Source organism: Antrostomus carolinensis, unplaced genomic scaffold, assembly GCF_000700745.2.
Source record: "Antrostomus carolinensis isolate BGI_N321 unplaced genomic scaffold, ASM70074v2 scaffold7161, whole genome shotgun sequence".
Taxonomy (NCBI): Eukaryota; Metazoa; Chordata; class Aves; order Caprimulgiformes; family Caprimulgidae; genus Antrostomus; species Antrostomus carolinensis.
In genome coordinates, this window is record NW_010293421.1 from 40,344 (window position 1) to 63,324 (window position 22,981).

At 38.6% G+C, this 22,981-nt stretch overlaps 1 protein-coding gene across 1 annotated transcript in view; it reads right to left on the minus strand.

The window, feature by feature from the left end:
- The window catches only part of HTT (huntingtin), a gene marked incomplete at both ends in the record, with an annotated part of 63,210 nt that extends 40,234 nt beyond the window's left edge, over positions 1-22,976 (minus strand). Inside the window, 11 exons of the mRNA XM_010177256.1 lie at positions 1,628-1,708; positions 6,081-6,128; positions 6,906-7,110; positions 7,611-7,789; positions 9,264-9,405; positions 9,649-9,787; positions 10,234-10,313; positions 12,305-12,364; positions 15,873-15,993; positions 16,412-16,495; positions 22,945-22,976. Of these exons, the coding sequence (XP_010175558.1) occupies positions 1,628-1,708; positions 6,081-6,128; positions 6,906-7,110; positions 7,611-7,789; positions 9,264-9,405; positions 9,649-9,787; positions 10,234-10,313; positions 12,305-12,364; positions 15,873-15,993; positions 16,412-16,495; positions 22,945-22,976 (1,171 nt within the window). The remainder of the gene's footprint in view (positions 1-1,627; positions 1,709-6,080; positions 6,129-6,905; positions 7,111-7,610; positions 7,790-9,263; positions 9,406-9,648; positions 9,788-10,233; positions 10,314-12,304; positions 12,365-15,872; positions 15,994-16,411; positions 16,496-22,944) is intronic.
- Between the last annotated feature and the right edge of the window lie 5 nt (positions 22,977-22,981).

Sequence of the window (22,981 nt, forward strand, 5' to 3'; positions counted from 1 at the left end):
CCTTTTTTGCAACCCTCCTCTGGATCTGCTCCAATAGGTTCATGTCCTTCCTGTGCTGAGGACTCCAGAACCGGACACAGTACTCCAGGTGAGGTCTTACCCGGGCAAGATAGAGGGAGAGAATCACTTCCTTTGACCTGCTGGCCCTTCTTTTAACGCAGCCCAGGATACAGTTGGCCTTCTGGGCTGCAAGTGCACATTGCCAGTTCATGTCCAGCTTTTCATCCACTAATGCCCTCAAGTCCTTCTCCATAGGGTTGCTCTCAATGCCTTCATCCCCCAGCCTGTACTGATACCAGGGATTGCCCCAACCCAGGTGCAGGACCTTGCTCTTGGCCTTGTTGAACTTCATGAGGTTCACATGGGCCCACTTCTCGAGTTAGTCCAGGTTCCTCTGGATGGTATCCTATCCCTCAGGCATGTCAACCACATCACACAGCTTGGTATCTTCAGCAAACTTCCTGAGGGTGCACTCGATACCACTATGTCATTACTGAAGACATTAAACAGTGTCGGTCCCGGTAGAGAGACCTGAGGAACACCGCTCGTCATCAGTCTCCATCTGGACATTAAGCCATTGACCACTACTCTCTGGATGTGACCATCCAACCAATTCCTCATCCACCGAATAGTCCACCCATCAAAACCATATCTCTCCAGTTTAGAGAGAAGGATGTTGTGGGGGACCATGTCAAAGGCCTTACAGAAGTCCAGACTGGTGACATCCATAGCTTTTCCCTTGTCCATTGATGTAGTCACTCCATCACAGGCGGCCAGGAGGTTGGTCACGCAGGACTTGCCCTTGGTGATGCCATGCTGGCTGTCTCAAGTCACCTCCCTGTCCTCCATGTGCCTTAGCATATTTTCTAGGAGGATCTGTTCCACGGTCTTCCCAGGCACAGAGGTGAGGCTGACAGGACAGTAGTTCCCTGGGTCTTCCTTTCTATCCTTTTGAAAATGGGTGCCACTTTTCCCTTTTTCCAGTCACTGGGAACTTCATTTGACTACTATGACTTTTCAAATATCATGGAGAACGGCGTGGCAACCACATCAGCCAATTCCCTCAGGACTCAGATGCATCTCAGCAGGTCTCAAACTTACGTATATTCAAGTTCTCAGGTCACAAACTTGATCTTCTCTTATAATGGGGGAGGATTTTGCTCCCTCAGTCCCTGCCCTGCAGTCCATCCTCTCGAAAGGTGTGGGAAGAGAGGTTGCCAGAGAAGACTGAAGCAAAAAAGTCGCTGAGTACCTCAGCCTTCTCCTCACCTGTTACTACCAGTTTGCCAGTCTTGCTCATCAGGGCTGGTACACTTTCTCTGACCTTCCTTTCAGGATGACATATCTGTAGAAGTCGTCCTTATTATTCTTTGCATCCCTTGCCAAGTTCAGCTCCAGCTGTACCCTGGCCTTCCTGACCCCATCCCTACACAGCAGCAGGTAAGTGTAAATTTTATACTCAGAAGTATTTATGGTTTCAGTCTTGTTAGCTTGTCTTTTGAGTGCCCATCCACTTCCTAGTCACTGTAACACATCAATTTTATATTTTACATAGAGTAATAAAAGAATGGATTTGTAATGTTTAGTAACACAGGTTGATTGCTGTCCTAAAGGGAAAGCCAGATACCTGCAAATGATGCAGTGCTGACATCTGACCGGGTTTCAGGATCATCTTCCAAACCTTCTTCTTCACCAAGAAGTATTTTACCTGAGAAGTGATAAAAGAAAAACCTTTTAAGTTTCCTAAAATTACAGTCAACTTGAAATGCTGAACAGTTGAAGTCAGTTAGATGTGAAATCTATGTTTAAAAAGTTTATCCAAATAAACTGTCAAAGTTACGACAGGCAACAGATGGAAAAGAGAAAAGAATGAAGAAAGGGAATACCCAGTGCCTCACTATCTGATCAGGAGAGAAACAGACAGCAGTGACAAGGAAACACACAGTTAAGTTATTTTATTTAAGAGTGTAACCATTCAGGAAACTACCTATGACCTAATTCATTCTAGTTTATTTTTCTGAACTATGTTTAAGATCCCACTAATTTCATCAACTATGTCCTGCTATTAAGGACTGGATACCTGGCATCTGGATGTCTACCCTCAACTCAGAAGGACATTAAAGCATGACAAGTAATGGAATAATAACATCTCCTTCTTAAGGCTATGAAAATTATCAAAGGCTACTTGCAGTGTGGGGCTTGGAACTCCAGTGATAACAGAATGGAAAATGCCTAGGGGGAAGAGCAGCACAGACCAGAAGCACAAGACAACATAAGTGGGACAGGGTGATGAACCATGGACAACAGCCATTAAGATCCAGGGACTACTAAGGCAAAAATCTTCAGAGGCTTTTGCCATAGGAAAAATGAGAACCATTTATAACCTAACACAAAGTAATATCTATTTAAAATAGAAGCAATGGAAAGAGAAAGATACTTGCAGATGCACACTGCCTAGGAGTCAACCAAGGACACAAGTGCACTGTAAATGGGACAGGATACAGAGTGCAGAGGGAGCTACTGAGCCCGTCCTTCCAGATCTCACAAATTACTTGCGAGACAGAGAGTTTCATGATAACGCTTTGATATAAGCCTGCTTTACCATTTAGAATAGGTTTCACTGGTAGTCTAAGATTCACCATGCAAGATACTAATGTTTTGATCACTCTGTGGGAATTCTTTTGCACCTCATTTAAGTTACCAGGGGGTAAAAAAGCATTAACAGACCTTTGTATTAATTTCCCTATCACAACTGCTTTCATACATAGCAGTAATACTGTAGAATTGTCTTCCTCTGAAAAATAAGTTTTATGCTATTCAAACTTGCAAGTAAGATAGAAAAGTAACCATGACATTTCTGTGTATGTTCTAACAGTAATTAATTGAGAACTACACACTCCTACGAAAGAATGAGTAAAATCCTGCTGAGAGTTCCCAACCAAAACCATGGAAGATAGTACATTTTTCTTTATTCTTTCTCACATTTACATCCTTTCCACTGAAACCAACCAGGATATTCTTCTGCTTCCCACAGCTAATAATCTTTAAAAGTAAGTGAAAGAAGGAGGACACTGGAAAACACTTATTAGGTATGTTAGGCCCATCTACCTGTCTTTTCAATATCTCCAGGGATGGGGACTCAACCACCTCCCCAGGCAGCCCGTTCCAGTGCCTGAGAACCCTTTCAGTGACAAAGTATTTCCTGACATCCAATCTGTACCTCCCCTGGCACAACTTAAGGACATTGCCTCTTGTTCTATCACCAGTTAGTTACCTGGGAGAAAAGACAAACACCCACCTCTACACCCTCCTTTCAGGTAGTCGCAGACAGCAATCAGGTCTCCCCTCAGCCTCCTTTTCTCCAGACTAAACAACCCCAGTTCCCTCTGCCACTCCTCACAAGACTTCTTCTCCAGACCCTTCACCAGCCTTTTTGTATGTTTAAATGAGTATATAAAACAAGCTGTAGGATACTTTTCCATTATTCATTAAAAAAATCAGTTAAGAAGCATTCTTTAATTTCAAAATGAGTTTTCAGTCTTTTTTGCAAATAATTTTATGAAGTTGAAACATAAACAAACCAACATAGGCCAGCTGTTCAAAACCAAAGTTGGTTTGAAGCAGTAAGACTGAAAAGACATAGAATACTGGAGTTCTTATGTTAGGGTCACAGATTTCTGTAGATCAGCCTCATTTTACACCCCTACACACAAAGGAGTATTACAGCTAGAGAAGTTTCATAGGATCATAGAATCGCCTGGTAGGAAAAGACCTCTGAGATCATGGAGTCCAACTGTACCTGTCCAACTACTAAATCATATTTTTGAGCATCCCATCTACCTGTCTTTTCAATATCTCCAGGGATGGGGACTCAACCATCTCCCCAGCCAGCCCGTTCCAGTGCCTGAGAACCCTTTCAGTGACGAAGTATTTCCTGACATCCAATCTGTACCTCCCCTGGCACAACTTAAGGACATTGCCTCTTGTTCTATCACCAGTTAGTTACCTGGGAGAAAAGACAAACACCCACCTCTACACCCTCCTTTCAGGTAGTCGCAGACAGCAATCAGGTCTCCCCTCAGCCTCCTTTTCTCCAGACTAAACAACCCCAGTTCCCTCTGCCACTCCTCACAAGACTTCTTCTCCAGACCCTTCACCAGCCTTGCTGCCCTTCTCTGGACAAACTCCAGTGACTCAATGTCCTTCTTGTAGTGAGGGGCCCAAAATTGGACACAGTATTCAAGGTGTGGCCTCACCAAAGCTGAGTACAGAGGGACGATCACTTCCCTGGTCCTGCTGGCCACACTGTTTCTGACACAGGCCAGGATGCTGTTGGCCTTCTGGGCCACCTGAGCACACTGCTGGCTCATGTTCAGCTGCCTATCGACCAACATCCCCAGGCCCTTTTCTGCTGGGCAGCTCTCCAGCCACTCCTCCCCAAGCCTGTAGTGTTGCATGGGGTTGTTGTGACCCAAGTGCAGGACCCAGCACTTGACCTTGTTGAACCTCATACAGTTGGTTGCAGCCCATTGATCCAGCCTGTCCAGGTCCCTCTGCAGAGCCTAATGGCCAACAGCAGAAGCCTATTACTCTATGGTAGTAGATTGCAGAACAACTTTAAGTAGGAATTGGGAATAGGTTTCATTTTCCCATCCTTTCTACAGTGGAGGGCAGCAGGAAATGAACAATTCACAAATTGAAATTAAACCTGTACAGAGCACTAATCATGAACAAATTTCTTGACATTAATTTATGCCATTGTTTTAGACTGCCAAATCTTCATATCATTATCTCAAAAAAGGATAAAAGCTGATGACTCATACATGTTTTCCCACTGCGTGAAGGAAAGGTTAGTGTTTAAACAAGTTTTTAAATTGATATTACACTATTATTAATATTTCAAATGTACACTTAAGACTACTAACAATTCAAATTTAAATTCATTTAATAGTGTTATGCACTGTTATTCTGATTTGTTGCATTCTGTCTCACCTTTGGAAACGGCAGCAATATCTACTTTTAGAACATCCTTTCACTCTTTTTTCTGAACTAGAAATTATCACTGCATCCAGAAGCACCGTTTCATTCAGCTCTAATCACTATTTCACATTTAGGTATATTCTTAAATGCATTTAGGTATATTCTATATGCATTACAAGATTCCTTGCACACAAAGATAGGAGGATATATTTGGAAAAAGTGTGAGTTAGTTGCTATAGTGTTCTTTAAAGTTTGTACAATTTTATTTAGTCTTAAACTATTTTTCCTTGAAGCTTTTCTTTTCCAAATTGCACATCTCTCTGCTTACTATGCTTGCACTGACGGCACTACACTCAGACATAGTTCCACTGCAGGAGCAACATTTTGTTCACACAAAACAGGTGATGAAACTGTTACACAGCTGCATCTACGTGATTCTACACACTTGGTTTTAAGCAAAGTGTAAGTGTGTAACTACATATGAAGTACTTCCACATGCAACTGGGAAAAGAATACTTGAGAGCAAATTGTGTCATTTAAAATCCTGCTAAATGAATTACCTACTGAAGAACAATATGAAAATACACACAGTAAGACACAAAATTATTAGAATTAATCATCAAGAACAGAAAAAGAAATTAAAAAGCATCATATCAAAGCATGCAAACATACATGTGCATTAGTGAAAGAAGAAAAAAAACAACAAACCAGGCCAAACAAACCCAGGAAGATTAATTGTTTTGTGAGTTAAAGATTAAGTATTACCATCAAAAGGAAGAAAGCCCTGTTCAGAGACATTATATTTAGATATGCTCTTTAAAAGTGAAAACTGCATCAATATTCATCACCATAATTTTGGCAGTGAACTACAGCAAAAATAAGAATTATACAGCTTTGAATAACTTTATATCTTGATTGCAATATCAGAAATCATGTCAGAATTATTTTAAGATTTACAGTGATTAAGCTCAGCTGATAACACAAAGGCAACTCTGAATGAAGACTGAATTTCAGCAAGACAATGAAGTGGGGGAGCAACACCAATGGAAAAAAAAATCAGAAAGGAATGCAATTAAAGATTTGGTTTTGAAAATAATCACCTTTTTGCTTTCTCGCAAGAACAGGGCTGCATGAAGACCCCCCTCCAGCTGCAAATCACAGAAAGTAACACATCAGGGTAAAGACAAAGCTGCTGAAATCATGAAGGAATTCTAATAGCCACAAATGGGAAGGAATAAACCCAAAACCCAAAGCCAGGAAGAAATAGCAAACTTGTAGCATTTAAAGTACAAGTTTTTTGGATCATTCACTATCAAACGACTTTTTGTTTTTTCTGTGTCAATTGTTCAAAGTTTGCTTTTAAAAAAATATGCTGTAAATTTCACTGCTATGGTTGCTTCTGGCTAATGAATCCCCTTCTAATAGCAGCAATATTAGAATGATCCGTTAGTTCAGTACAGAAGTCCAGTAAGAGATTGATTCTTTTAAAACAGGTAAGTAGCAGTTAAGAGACAATTTTAAGAACATGCACTTCACTGACAAGAACACCAATAGCTGATTTTAACAGTTACGGATAAACTTAAGTCAAGCTTTAATTTCATGCTGGTTTTAGTATTCAGTAAGGAGGTCTCAGTTGATATAAATTCTGATTAGATCAGATTTTTATGAATCACAGTTGTCAGATGCTTGGTGAGAACAAAATTAATTTTGTCATGTGGAAAAAGGAAAAAATTTATCACCACAGTTAACTTGTTCTGTGTAACCAAAAAAACCCATCAACAGAAACTGTAAAAAATACTCTGGAGTTTGTCTGCATAACTTTATACATTTCATTTTACCCTTCATACTTTTGGCTAATACTGAGAAATAGAGCTGGTGATGTATGTTCATCTCTTTTTACTCAAATTAACAAAAATATAGCTTACCTATAAGTTCCACTATGCTCCCGCTGCGGTTCCTGCTGGCAGACTCATCTTTGGATACACTGACCTGTGCAATGCCACCTGAAGCGGTCAGGGCATGGAGAAGTTCAGGTGGTGGTGTTCTAAACAGCTGTTGTAATAATTCTAAAGCTCCAGTCACAACATTATGGTCCTGATGCTGGGTATAATGCAGAGTCAATTCATAAACCTGAAACCCAACAAACTACTGGAGTAAATCTGCAAGGACACAACATACTACATTTCTTGTCATATACCATATTAAGATGCAGTAATGCATTAAAGATGATTGACATTTGCTATATCTAATGTTCACAACACACTTCCAAGGGGAAAAAGTCAATTAATTGTAGCCATTCAACTGCCTTTTTGGTAGAAGTCTGTTGTTTCTGTTTATTGTTATAAAAGGAGGAATCACTTCAAAGAACACCGTAATGATTATGAAGTTCTTTAGCTCCTTTTGGAACATCTAACAAGTAGCACTGATGCATTTTTCTGGGATCTATGGTCATTAACATTATTTATCAATAATTCCAGTCACTGAACCAACTATCATTTACCAAGATGAATTTGAGAAAATAATTCAGAACATTCAACATCAAATTAGTGCTGTATCATACTATATGCAAGATTTAATTCTTTCCCTTCCAATCAGTACCCTTCAGGTTAGAGTTATTATTCATATTTCACCTGTATAAGTTGTTCTGGTGAAGGTGAAATCTCTGTTTCTTTTCTTGTTACACCAAAACTGCCTTTCAGGCTGGTATCCTTTACTTGTTGTTGCAATAAAGGTATGAGATACCTCAGTGTAAGTAAAACACCCAGAATTAAAAGAGTAGGATGATCATCTTCTACAGGAACCAACAAGCCTGGGGGTAGAAAAGAAGCAGTCAAATCAATTACTGACAGTGGTTAGTTTCAAAACAAATGTTAATGTAGTCCATACAATAGCTTCTTCTAAAAAAACAAACAAAAAACCCCACCACCTAGCAGCAACTTCAGAATGCTTTCTAAATGCAGAAGCATTTTAAAATATGCATATTTAATATTCCTGACAATGATTTAAGCAACGTAGGAGAATGGTCAGAGGACTCTGTCTCACCTTCCCTGTTCCCTAACTCTTTGCATTCAATAAAAAGACAAAAAAAAAAAATTCTTTTTCATAATACCTGATGCTTTCACCAAGTGGTCTAGACTCTCTTGCTCCCATCATCTGCCTCCTCTCTCCACTTGGCAGTTTAATTAAGGCCAAACATAATTCCCTCACACACAGGTGCTACCATCCTAATGACATTTACACTTTTGCCTCCTCCCTCAAGTACTGAGAACCTTGCTCCACATACCTACTTCCTAATCAGAGTCAAACCCAAAGCACATTGAGAACAAATATGAGTCATGTAAGAAAACACAATGTTCTATGCAGGGGCAGGGGGGATCAGAATCAATTCATGGGGTTTATATTAGTGTTCCTCTCTGAATTCAGTATCATTGTCAGGACATTATAAAACATTTACCTTTGAGACAGGAAAGAACAATGTGTGCACAGATATACACCATTTTCAAGACACACACAGCAAGGAAAGACACTACATAGAACTTTAATTTTTCACTCATTCTTAAAAGAAGCAAGTCTAACAGGATAATGCTTTATGAGTCTGTTGGTCTTCCTTATCTCGCCTTTTGCAATATAGTCTGTGTAGTAAAGAACCCCTCAACAGCACCACAACTGAGGCAAAAGTTTCCACTATAATCCAGACAAGCATCTCATCACAAGTTGCAAAAGATCCCAAAGACCATGCAAACTTCACAGCTGAATAAATAATATGGAAGCAATCCCTGACGCAAAGTTGTGTGCTTTTAGACCAGAAATGGAATTTTTTAATTTAATTTAGGTTTTCAACAAAGAATCTACATGGTGGTACTTCCTAAAAAGGTTACAGGATATGTGTTCATGACCCAGAGAACAGCAGTCATAGCCTCCACCTCAGACCTGCTGCACGAACAACCAAGCTGCTGAACAATGCAACTACTCACAGACTCCTGAGCAAGTTCTTCCAGGATACTTAGACCTCCTCATTTTCCAATAGGTTACTTGCTTCCCTAGCTTTGGCTGTCTCTTTTCAACATTACTGAATTAGCATTACAGCACACGAAGAGATACAAACAGCTTTAGTTATATCTTCATCTAACTTAATACAAAATAGAGAAAGCATTTTCAGTGTAACTGGTCCTGTAAGTACCCTTGCTTTGCCTGAAAACCTCTCACATACAAAAAGTATCTTACATGGAAAAAAGTGTCACGTTACTTAAAACTAAAAGATTTTTTTTTCCCCTGAATCTTACCTAAAAGTACATTCAATAACCAGGCATAAAAATACTGCATCCTTCGCGAATGTTGACAGATGCTTACTGCTGATCCTGCCGCTGTTCGACGGATAGTAGGGGAACTGGATTTAAGATTACCTATGAAAGCCTTCAATAAAACCTAAAAACAAAGATATCTCAATTTTTTATGAGAAAGGAGACAGAAGTGAATCAAAAAGTCAGCAAATGTATTTTTCATTCATTCAAAGCATTGCTTAATGTATATCAAGCAAGAGCAACTCTTGCCTTAATTCAGACATGCAGCTGTAACTCTTCTTTCTGTAACTCTATCTGATTGATAATGCTGATGGCTTACTGTGTTTGGAGATATAACAGGGAGCACTAATAGGTCAAAGAGAGATACCTTAATTTCATTGTCGTTTGCAAAATTGCCAAACGCTGCCATGATTTTTGGTATTGCTGCAGCTAGTGTCTCTTGTACCGATTCTTCAGGTCTCTTGCTTATTCGTGTTAGACAGGGCAAAAGGTTCACTAAGTACGGCCTAAGTATGGCAAAGGAGAAAAACTAATTTGAGATCAGAACTGTACTCATCTAAACATTTTAAATTCATATTCAAATCCTGTGGCATTACTAAATCATAAAGTTATCTGTTAGCTACACAGAATGTTGAAAAGACAACAGTCTTCTGAATACAATTTGCAGACAGTAAGATAGAACTAAAAAGAAGAATACACTTATAAAAAAAATACAAGTCATTTTCTTCACAATTTTTTCCCCCCTCTTCACCTGGAGTCATGTACAGCACAGAACTAAAACACACTGAAAGAAAAACAGCTAATCAAACAAAGCTACTTCAGAGAGAAAAATGTGATAGGAATTCCTCCAATCTCCCAGTTATATATTTAAAACTTGATAACAGTAACATTTTATTAACATCTATATTTTGTTAAATGCTCTTTGGGGAGTTCATTACTAGGATGCATTTACCTGCATTTTTGAGGTCGAACTAGATGGGCAAGCTCAGCAAATCTCCAGAGTGCAGCACGTAGACTTCTGGAAGCACCATTCTAGATAAGAGTATATAATTGTAACATTTCATCAAGCAAAACCATTTCCTAAAAAATACCTATAATACACAATAGTACACAGTTTTATATCATTTCACTTAAACAGATAAAAATGTAAGGTGCCTGGAAGCTGTAAATTTCCTTTAGCCAAAGGGAAGTCAAGTCAGCTCCACAACTGCCTTCATTTTTCTAGCTGGCATTAGGAATTTTCCAAGTGACCCAAAATGAATAATAAGGAACACCAAGAAAAGAAGGAAATCTCTGAGATCTCCACTCTGCTGAAATCAGCTTAAAATACCACAGAGAAAGTCATCAAGCAACAAAGAAACACTGATGATATGAGGGTCTAAAAAATCACTGGAACACTTGCAGAGATACAAATGCAGCATAAAACTGACAGCAGTGGAGATATGCAAACAAATAATGTTCAGCTCCTGAGCACACCAGGAAAAGAAAAAAATCCATGTATGGATCTGTATCACTTCATAATGGCTTGCATGCTAAAGTTTAGTATCTATTTGTCTGTGCTGACACCTTTAGTTGTGCACCTGACTTGAGCCAGAATGCCTTTAGACCCAGTGTCTAAGGATATAGAAAAGCTCCTTAGTGGGAAATACAGAAAATTATGGAAGTCAATAGGTGTCTAGAAGAAACTGTGTACCTAGCGTAGTTCAAACCAAAATGCTTCTCATAACAAGTCCCTCTGAAGACAGAGCTGTGGTGTTTAGGAACTGTCATATCTTTCTTATTTTCTTTAGCTAGTACATCAAAGGCTCACAGTCTTGTTAGCATGACAAGTAATAAAATCTTGCATCTGAATTACAAAACGTGCATTTTTTAGGTTGAAAGTCAAACAACAGATGCTGGCATGACTCCTAAAGGGATCCAACTGATGTACAACCAAAATTCAGTCTCCTGGGTGCTTCTGTTATGCCTGCTATGCCTCTCTCTTGGCTCTGCCATGAATCTGAGAGCGACTGTGCAAGAAGCACAGGCCATCTGAACAACAAAATACTTGCTTCTGCACCTGGTCATAACATGCAGAACCTTCAGAGTGATTTTCAGTTATGTTGGCTGTTTTCTAGCTAGACATCTATTTCTACACTCTCAAAAATTTTGCATGAAATGAAGGTAAAATACAGTAAGATATTCATACAGGACCTACAAGTAGTCTACATCTGACAGAAGAAAAGCTATCCACATTGCTTTTGTTATTTATTTTCTTTTGTAGGGTTCTAGCATTCCCAAAGAAATGTAACAAAAAGCAATAGCATTATTGTCTGACAAATAACACCTATCTTTTCTCTCTATACAAACCTCACTATATGCTTATAGATGCAAGAGACATTATTTCAGTGATACTATCCCGAATGCAGCATTTTTATTTTGTAGTCATATACTTAAAAAAGGCTATTACTAAAATTCTTCCCGTGGATATAATTAAATTGTGATTTTTGGTGTAAAGAGATGCTTCAGTATTTTTACCTATGATTCTTACAGAAGCTGTAAGGACACATCACACATTCACAAAACAAAGTAATTAAAACTTGTATTGGGTCAGTTCCGGTCTTGATCAAATGATTCTTCCAATAAATAATGTTAAATTAAGAATGTCACTGTCCCCCACGACTTTTCAACACCCTTTTGCTTGAAGTTATTCTTTCCAGTTCAGTCAGTGAAGCAAACCATGAATATAGCATATTCATTTGGGTGCACAGTCACTAAGGTTAACTCAGACTGCTGTTCACACCAAATGCTCACACATTTTCTGCCAGATAAGCTTTCAGGACTGGTTAAATCTAAACAATGAGGCCAACAGAGAGAAACTGGGTAGAATAATACATTAAACAGTCACAGATCCTTCCAAAGTGAAGCTCTGACCTTTACCTTAAAAGACATACACTATTTATTCACACTAATGCCACACTGCAATATGTTAAAACATTTTCTAAATACCATATTTCAAAAGGACTTGAAAGTAAGAAACTCACCTTTTTAATCTCTTTATACAGTTCTAATTGTAACCTAGGAAGATTGGAATCCATCAAAGCCTGCAATAAAATGCATTGAGAATGTACTGTGTCAGAGGGAAGGCACTTTACAGGAATCATGTTACACTTGCAATAAAATAGCTTCAAAAAAAGCCACAAAACTATCTAACTGCCCCTATATTTGATGTATAGCCAGGAAAGTGATAAATACTGAAGAGATACCTTTACCTTTCACACAAACACAAAACAAAAACACAGAAAAATTCCACAAACTAACAGTTACTCACAGTTAATATTGACAGTTCTACTCATTCTACCTCAAAAGGCCATATGGGATCACAGTACACGCAGAGCCAACCTAATGGGCTTTCTGGCAATCACCAGCAATAGATCCTCATGAACAGAATATTAAACCACACAAATAGCATTCACAAGCAGTGAGAGGTATGCCCTGCTATACATCCCCACCGTCAAGTAGTCTCCTACTATTTCTCAGCTGAGGCTGTATTTGTACCATTACCTTTAACAGCCCTTGAAAAACTCTTCTTTCATTAATCAGCCTATTTTCTGCATCCCTTTATTACCACAAGGTGTTCTGGACACCAGAAGTATCACATCCCAGGATCTCATCAAGCATACTGCGACAGAGAGTACATTGTAGTTTGAATATGCAGTTTGGCTAAGAACAAGGGTATGTGAAATGCAAGGAAGCACCAAGAAGCAGTAATTTTCTGTTCACCTCAACTTGATCATTCTTCCTCCATCTTTAAAATTGCAGAGAAGAAAAAAATATGAAAATAGTTCTGCTACAAAGAATCTCTTCCTACAGAATATTTTGTACACATATGATTAACCCTTTCTTTTCCATTTTTTTCCTTGTGCATACTACTATTTATGAACATTTCCACCACCACTTCCTCAGATGAAATGAGAGCTTCATAAAATGTTCAAGTGTCTACATTGTGGATTTATACAGTGTTGTAATGTTTAGTATTTCCTTCTTTATTCCTTGCCCAATAATTTAATAATTTCTAATTTTCTACCTGCTTTCTTGACCACCAACCATTAAGCTCACATCTTCATGGGATTACTCATTATAACTACAAAATCTTACATGGTAAATGCTGATGTAGAGGCCACAACTGCTTAAGCATTGTCAGTGAAGTGCCTGTGGCTCCTCCAGAGCATGACTCCCACAGTCTGAAGTTGTATGCCCCAAAACTTCATTCCCCTCAATTATACCAGTCATAATAAAACGGCACTACCTTCCCCACAAAACTCTTACCTGGCTTGTATCATTACATTGTCATAAACACCCCAACAATTAACTGCAGGTGCCCAGATGAAAGTAGTTAGGGATAAATCTCACTTCATAAAACAGTTTTTATGGAATGTTCACTGCCCTGTATATAAGACTATCAAGTAACATAAAAAGGCACCAGCTACTATTGGGGTTCAAGGGTAAGTTGTCCTTACAACGCGCTCAACTGGAACAACTCTTTTTACTAGTGTATACCTGTATTTTTAGCAGGCTAGAATCTAAAAAGTCATCCCAATCAGAAAAAAAACTGTAAGCATAGTCAACTCTAAATTACCACAAATAATAAATCCCAATTACTGAGACCAACTGTGCTCCAATCTGTGTGAAAAGTCCCACCAGTATCATTAGTAGAGAGATTACTACAACATCATTCACTGGCTTCAGAAACAAGACAGCCTCAGTTTTACCCAAGGAAACCTGGTAACTCCCAACTTGGTATTTTTTCTTTTACATATAAGTATCACCAAAGCTACTAAAACTTGGAGCCACTTATGCTGTCTGTGAGGTTCTGACAGGTAAGTGCAATGATGCTTACAGATAACCTACAGTGTTTATCTAAACTTATTTGCTGTTCCAGTTTACAGCCCTGTCTGCACAGAAGTGTTAGCATTTAATTACACTATCAGCACAAAGTCCAGACAGACACACAGTCACAGAAGCAATGCTTACTTCTATATTATTCTATTTAAAGAAAGAAAATATAAGGCATCTTTTAGCAAAAGAACTAGTCTCTAAAATTCCTGAGGTATTAAAAAAGATGACTGTTGACTAATATGCAACCTTAGGGGCCCAACCCCTCTGTTCCACTCATCACAAGCATCACTGCTACTTGCATGACCAAAAATAAACTGCCCATCTTTTTGTCCCTGTATTTATACACAAGAGAGCATCTGCCCAAAGACTATGTTGTTTCCACACAGTGTAAAACACAGAATACAAACTATGCCCAGCTTTGATAACAGTCTGATACATACATGGAGCTCGCATACCACAACTGTGATATTCATAGCTGTGACCAGCTGGCAAGCTTAATGACTGGTAGAAAACTCCATCATGTAAAACAACTTTAAGCTTTAAAACAAAACAAACTACCATACAAAGATTTTGGGGGAAAAAAAAAATAAATAAAAATTTCAAGTTACCTTGAAACATGCCAGAAAGCAACAACATAAATAGATCAGTGAATTAGAGAGGTCAGTTTTATACCAAGCCTATAGAAGAGTTTGGCATAAAGAAGGAAGTACGTCTGCATTCTTTAGAACTGTTGCAGAGCACCTTTTAAAGCAAATTAAATTACATAATGGTGTATGCATTTCATAGAGTGCTAAACTCCTGAAAATGGAAAAACATTTAAATCAGAATGAATAGAACAAAGTGCTGCAATGTAAAAGATAAACCCTTAAAGAAATAGGGATGTTTTGTTTGTTTGCTTCTACACAGCCCTTCATGCTGAAGAAAATTATTATCTGCATATTTTTAAAGCACTTAAACTTTGCATCAACTAGATTATTTATGCAGGTACATTACATTGATTGAAAAGTTAAGTATTTCAGAAAACAGGAGAAAAAAAGGGGGAAAAAAAGAAAGAGCAAGTGAAGATAAACCTGTCCTGGAAGCAGCAGCTCATAGCAATTACTCACATTTTAAGATATTTTTAATCAAGACTTAGACCTTGCCTGACCTCATATGAATGCCAGCCTGCTGTTCTCCTTTCATTCTGAATCGCAGTAGGGCAATAAACAATCTCTGGAACACTATATTTATCCTAATTATTGCCTAAAAGCTCCTCCTCCAATTCTCAGCAAATCACACCACCTGAATGACAGCATACAACTGGTTTGGAACAAAAAGCTATTACATCTTTCAGTCAGCTTTTTAATAATATTTTTACCTTTCTTCGTGTCAAGTATCTTCATGTTTACAGAACAATAATAGATTATTCCTCCCATACAACTAGATTTTAGAAAAACCCATATTCTTGTTTTGCTTAGCTGGAAGAAACAAAGATAACGAACAACTGAAGAATAGATTAGAATGATGAATGACAGGAGACAAGTATCTTGAACTGGGCATAAAAAGCTCTCCCAAGAGCACATACAGAATTTACCAAAGAACCTTACTTAACTTCTTACATTATAAGACATTATCAACATAAGAAAAGCAACTAAAAACACCAGTGTGAATTCATACTGGACACTGCATCAAGAAGAGGTAACATCTGGTAGAACAATACATAAAAGTTCTTACTTTAATAACTTTATTAAGGCATTCATCAGCAACCATCCGGACATCAGATTCTGCATCCTCACTACAGAGGAGAAAGAGTTCCATAGCAATCCCCAGCAGCTTCTGAAATTCTGGAGAATTTCTAAATAAGCAAACATTAGAAAATTACAATGCACACCTTGAAAAGCAAACATCAATGCTATTGGGTTTGATAATCCAACTACACATATATTATACACAGTTATACAAGAGAAGACACTCAGTGGATTAAAGTACTTCATTAGGAGAAGGGAGATTGTTTTCCTGCTCTTTCCTACATCATCTACCAAGGTATTTAATCTCTGTGCCTCAGTTTCTGTGTCTGAGGTAGAAGGATAATGCTTACACAAAATTATGTCTTAGATTTTGGGTTGGCAACAAATAAATAAATAAAATGTGCCATTTCAGTTTTAAACAGAAGTTGAGCATTAAAACTCAGTAATTACCAGGAAGCCTCCAAATAACTAACATTCCAAAGTAGCTATTCATATTAATGCAATAAATTAAAGATATTGTCTTACCTTAAAGACTGAGCAACTATGTTTTCGCATATTGTTAGGCAATGATTAACTCGATCTTTCTTGGTAGTTGAAAGTTCTTTCTTTCTAAAAGAAGAACACAATGATAATGAGTCTGAGATGAGACTTCAAAAGTGAGCAGTGACCATTTAAACACTCTTGCTAGAGTAGTGTCTAATGAACATACAAGAAAAAGATGCACTCTTCTGATCACTATATAAACATCTGTATATCAACTACCTGTAGTCCAAGGACTTCATACACTAACTGCTGCTGAGAGCGTGCAGGCACACAAGTAAAGGGAAAGATACAAACTTAGAAAATGAATGAACCACTTAACAGGGAAGATCATATTAATGCCATTAACTTTCATTGAGAAAATATCTGGGAAACAAAACTGAAGAATGAAAAGGCGTAAAGGGAAAGGAAGGAAGAAGTGGAACACACCTAGAACAAAGCTGAAATAAAGAAACCGATAGAGAGAAAAAGGTTGGGGAAAAATAAGCCACAAGAACAGAGCTAAAAATATCACTTTTAAAAAGGGCTCCCTCTCACACATCACCTTAGACTTTTTTTGTCTGTCAAGTTCTTGAAACTTAAGAGTTCTACTAAATGGACCGTTTCATATCTGAACTGGAAAGGATGTCAAGGCAATCCTATCATATGCCACATTCTTCCAAATGGTTTTGTAATTATAAAACTATCAAAGCTCTATGCACAATCTATGCCCATCAAGGTAATACCCCTATAGTAACACTTGGCATAGTCCAGGAAAGGCCAAATTTAGTCAACTCACAGCAAATAAGTGTAAAATGAAGAGAATAAAATTCACAGAATCAAAGAATGCTATTCTGTAAACAATATAGAACGCAATATGAAAAGCTTCTATTCTGCAAAGTTTGTTTTACATTCACTTCAATATGACATAAGCTCCTACAACCCTTTATGGCTGACCCTGGAACAGAAGCTTCTTCCCTGCTCCACTCCCAACAAAGGGATAGAAAAAAGGAGACTGAAGAGAGATTCACAACTATGGCTATGAAGTTTTATTTCATTGCATGCAGTGCCTCCTACTCTTTACTGACACAGAATCACTTCTGTTAAGGCAGATGTTACTTTCAAATAATTAACTAGCTGCAAAACTGGAACTAAACTGCACACCCAAAGGTGCCTCTGCTGGGTCTGTTAAGGAGGTACCCGCACCTTCACTCACATTCACAGAGAACCTTCCCTTTGGTTTTCCAAGTGAAAATTGATCATCTGTATTTTTAGCATTTAACTTTCTGTCTTGGGGGAAAAAAAAAAAAAAAAAAAAAAAGCAAGACCATCAAATAGCAAAACAGTGTTTCTGAACTAGAAGTTGGAAAATGATGTGAACAGCCTTGAGTTACATTAATATAGTTAATGCATTAACATTAAGGGCCAACAGCAAGTGGTCAATAAGCACATTCAGTTAAGCTAACTCAAAACACATTGTTAGACAAAAATTTTAAAGAATTAATCTGTAATACTTAAGAGCTTTAGCTCAAATAATAGTACAGTTTCCAAAAAATTAATTCTTTGCAAGTACCCCTGTCATTTTTCTTCCATCAGGTTGGAAGTGGGGAGTTGAGAAAGTGTTTGCTCCCAAGATTTCAGTTTTTCTCCCAAGGATCCTCTGATCTGACCCTAGAAATACTTTTCTTTTTTAAAAGTTTAAGTTCTGAACAAAACAATATTTTCCACTATAATTTGGTAGCATTTTGTTTAGGTAAGCAGCAGCATTCCTCAAAGAGGATTTCCTCTTTGGCTTGTGTTCTTAAGCCACTGGCAGAATATGAGCAGCCAGTCTGAACTGGACCAGGCTATATAATGCCTTTTTCTCCGTCTTCAAAAAGCACCACGTAGTCTTTAACAGCACTTTCAGATCACCACTAACAAGACAGCAAGTACCTCCTAAAATGTCCAACCGATTCCACAACTTAAGCACTGCTGATGTGAAGTGACACCTAAAAACATGAACAAATAATTTCAACTTTTATGACCATTTTACCTAGCACTGCCCACATCTCTTACGAGCACCATTTCCAGCACACAATCAGGGCAAGAACAGAACAGGCACATCTGAACTTGCCCATAAGCTCACTACTTCAGATACAAAACACATTAACAATATTGCCGAATGACACTGCTTTCAGAATAAAGTTCTTTATTATTGACACACAACACAGCCCCGAGCAAGGCAGGCAAGAGTGTTTAATGCTACTCAGACTAGTACAGATCAATGTCTTTGGCAGATTCCTGTAAAGAAGAGAGCTCACCTAACACTGAACCTACCACCTCACTGAAATAAGTAACTTAAAGAATTAAAAAAGGACTGATTGAGAAAAAATAATGTGAAAACTTAGAAGCCATGCATATAAGTAACAAATTACCATTTAAACTAACAGAAACTAGAGGTGAAGACATTATCAATTACTATCCAAAGGGAAAGAAGAACAAACATTCAACTGAGTGTGCTGTACCACATCTTTCATCTGACATTTGGTTATTCAACTTCCTTAAAATCAGCCTTTGAAGAAAAAAAAAAGGTGGAAGACAAACACTTAAAGTAGATCGTATGCACACACACATTTTCTGTGCCTACAGAGAGAGAAGGATAACTGAACAGTAGCTAGAGACAGCACACATCATTTTTTTTATTAATAAATAAAAAAAAGCAGCTCTATTCAGAAGTATGATGAAGTCCTCAGGAAACTGCTGATGAGCATACCCAGGAGGAAAACAACAGCATCACACATTTCTTAGAGAGAGCTGCAGCAGCAAGCCCCAAGTGTAAGGTCACTTCAGCTTGCTGAATAACAGAAGGCAGGAGATACTGGAAGCAGCAGTTACCTACAGGAAAGCTTAATCTCATGTGCAGAGGAGTTAAATCTTCTGCATGCTTCTACAGTCTCCAGCCAGGAAGATTAATAAACAATATAAGAAAACCAGCAAGCCAGATAATTTTGCACTCTAGAGTCCTGATGAGCTGGCTACAAAGAGACACAGCTCAGTGATGCTAATTTTTCTTAGGCCTTGGAATTAAGGATATGTGAAAAGAGTACAGAACCTCGAAAGCTGAACCAGCATCAAGAAAAAGGGCCGAGCCAAACGGCTTGACATTAATCTTGAGAAAAGTAATGGGAAACTCAAAAAAGATTCTATTAATAACGTGCTGAAACATGAGCGAAGCAAGAAATAAACTAAGGCCAAACACGGTGGACACTTCAAACAACGTGTAGTAACACAGACAATGATGGAGAGTTAAATTAACTAGACGAGGTCTACAACACACCCTAGAAATGGTAACACCAAAAAACCATCTAGGAACCACGAGTTCATGTGGTCTTCAGCTAAGCAATAAATTCACGATACCTGTACATACAGCACCGATTAAACCAATCTGAGACCACAGCTTCAAACAAAAAAATGCCCAAAAATTCATTAGTATAGAAAAAAAAATATCGCTGGAGAGCACTTTGGCTCTTGCAGCACCTTTTGCTGTAAAGGAAACTGATTTGTTAGAATCAAATGTAAGGAAAAAAAAACCAAAATAAGACATAATTAAAAGCAATTACAAAAGTTAACTATTAGAACAAATTGACAAGAGAAAAGGTGAAGAATCCACCTTTGGATTAGTCAAATCAAAGCTAAGTATTTTTCCAGAAGAAACATTAGAAAGCCATTCTCTCAGCTCACTGATAAGAAGTAAAAATGAATAAAACCTAAAATATAGAATATCATGTGATAGCCTGTCTGCTTTTTAGTTTCACTAATAAACTCTGAATTTTTACATCATACTAATCAAATTTTAAGTTAGTGGGAGCTTTGTAATCCAAAACAAAACACTCAACTCCAACCAAAATGTTAAGGGTCTGAAAAAGCTAAAAATAGATATGGAAGAAAATAAGGTGGCTCACCAGAAGCTTACAGAAGCAATATGATGACAGAGAGCTCAATGTAGGTTTTCACAGAAGAAAAAAAAACCAAACAAAAACCCAGCAAGAGATAAGAGAGTGGGCCAGAAACTGACATCTGACTGTAATGCATAATAAAAGCAGAACACATGATTATTGCTGATTAAAATCATTCAAAACATTAAAAGCTCTTACCTTCTTGGTAAAAGCTTGAATTCAATTAATATTTTAATTAAAAAAGTAAAGCCAGGATATCAGTTTTATCGAGAGTTCAGAAGTCATTGTCTTACAATAAAGTGAAGAAAAACTTCAAATACATGTTGTGCAAATAATTAAGTCTCCCCTATCCCAACCTCTGTGATCTTAAAACATTTCATAGCAGGAGACAGACAGCTTAGTAGGGCTCATTCACTAACCTGATAAAGAATGCTCAGTTTCTACCAAAAATATGTAAAAGGCAAGTTTTGCCTACTCCAACAGGAAAGATTTTTTTTTATTATTACTATTTTTAATCATGTAGAGGTATCATTGTGTTATTGTAAACGAAGGTAGCTTATTTGGGGAGAAAAAAGTAGAGGTGAATAGTTAGTTTTATTTTTACTGTTGCAAAAAAGTCTAACAAAAAATGTCCAATATCACCTGTGACGATGAGATTACTGTGCAAGTTGAGGAACGACAGCTCCTCACTCATCTAATTTAGGCAACAGGACAACTTTGACCTAATGGACAATGTCAAAGAGATATCTAATGAAACAATTAAAGAGCAAACCAGTAGCATTTATGCTATGACATTCACCAGTTCATTTATTCTCGCATTACTGGCAGGTAAGCTTGCATCCTTTTAAAACAGTACAGAGGAGGTTACCATGCAGGACTACAAAACATTTAAGTGCTGCTTGTACAGAACCACAATGAAGATGAACACCTCTCCCAAACACAGGGAGAACACAGTGGAATTTTCCTTTCCAGTCCACTACAAGAAAAAAACTAAATGCAGACAGTATTGTGAATTGCACCCAAGATGCCACCTCATATTTCTCTAGAAGTTTAGGAAACTGAAGCAAAGACTGCCACAATATCCTTTTATAGGCTTTTATGAAGCTTAGTGCTGTTATTGAATTTGTATCGCTCCTGGGCACATGCAATACCATCAGCTTTCTGAAAACATACAGCCTATTTTTAAACACAAAGCAAAGTCAACAAGGACAATTACAACCCTATTTTTTTAGTGTTTGGAGTAGAGTAGGCCTAAATTCAAAATCCCAAAGCAAGCATAACATCCCTCAGCAAGCATCACAAATAATTTTCAGGTCTTTCTCTTGAAATATCATGATTTATCTCATCAGTAACTTTTTAGACAGATTTTTTTCAACTACATATGGGAAAGACTAGAAATAGATGGCCATCTATCCTCCACGTCACACAAGGCACTAGCACAAAAAATGCACCTAACAGTGCAATTAGTCCCTGCAGACCAGTAAGGCATCTAAAAACAAGCTGCTCATGAAGAAGATTAATTTTTTCACCTATTATGCCCCAAGAGTGCGAAAATGCATTGAGATTGTTTGAGACAACACTCTCGAAACAGTATCAACCAGGATAATTTAGTTGGCATCCCTATCAGAACGTACTGTGGGAGCAGGTGGCCTAGAGCCCAGCTTCACTGCTTGGCATCCTCCGCCAAAACGTGGTGAAGCTGCCAATTTAGAAGTTACCTGCTCCTCAACCCTTCTGCTTCTCCTGTCTCCCCAGTAGCTGGAGAAAAAAACCAACAGTGTGACTCATGTATTTAACCTGTGAAAATCTTAGTGTCTTTTCACCTGCTCAATAAAAGTTATTTTTAGAAGATGGAAACGTGAGGGGCAGCACTGTGGCACTGAACAGCTCCTCGGGCCTGTCCTCCACTAATGCCCCGAGAACCCCAAATATCCAACAGCTGTAAGGCATTTAGGGCTAAAAGAGAATCACAGAATCATTAAGGTTAGAAAAGGCCTCTAAGATCATCAACTCCAACCATAAACCCAACACCACCGTGCCCACTAAACCATGTCCCTAAGTGCCACATCTACTCATTTTTTAAATACCCCCAGAGACATTTAAAGGAATTTCCCTTGGGTCTCTGCACAGCAACCCACAGCACGAGAGTTTAAATGCAGCTTGTCCTAAACAGACATCCACACCAACTCCTCTCAGACGCACCAGAGCTCAGACTTTACGAGGCTCAGCGCTTTAAGTGATGCTCAGGGGTGTTTGCGTTTCTCCCAGCAGTGGATTAGCTGAAAATATGGATTTCCTGCCTCGAACCAGCCCGTGGAACCCAGGCAGCGCTCTAGTACCTCCCGTTCCCTACCCGTGCCTGCCCGGAAAGTTACTGCTCCCTTAAACTTAACCAGAGAGCAGGCGGCACTGCTAGGCACGGCCCCGGAACAGCCTCCTGCCAGGGACCGGGAAGCAGCCCGGGACTGGTTCCCCCGGGGACTGCCGGCCGCCTCTCCGGCTGTCAGCGGCGGCCCGGCGGGGCGGCCCCCCCGGGGCAGGGGAGGATGTCACCCAAGCGCTTCGGGAGCCCCCCCCAGCCCCCGGGCGCGGGTCACTCACGGTCTCTGGAGCGGCTCCTCGGGGATGGCAGCCGGAC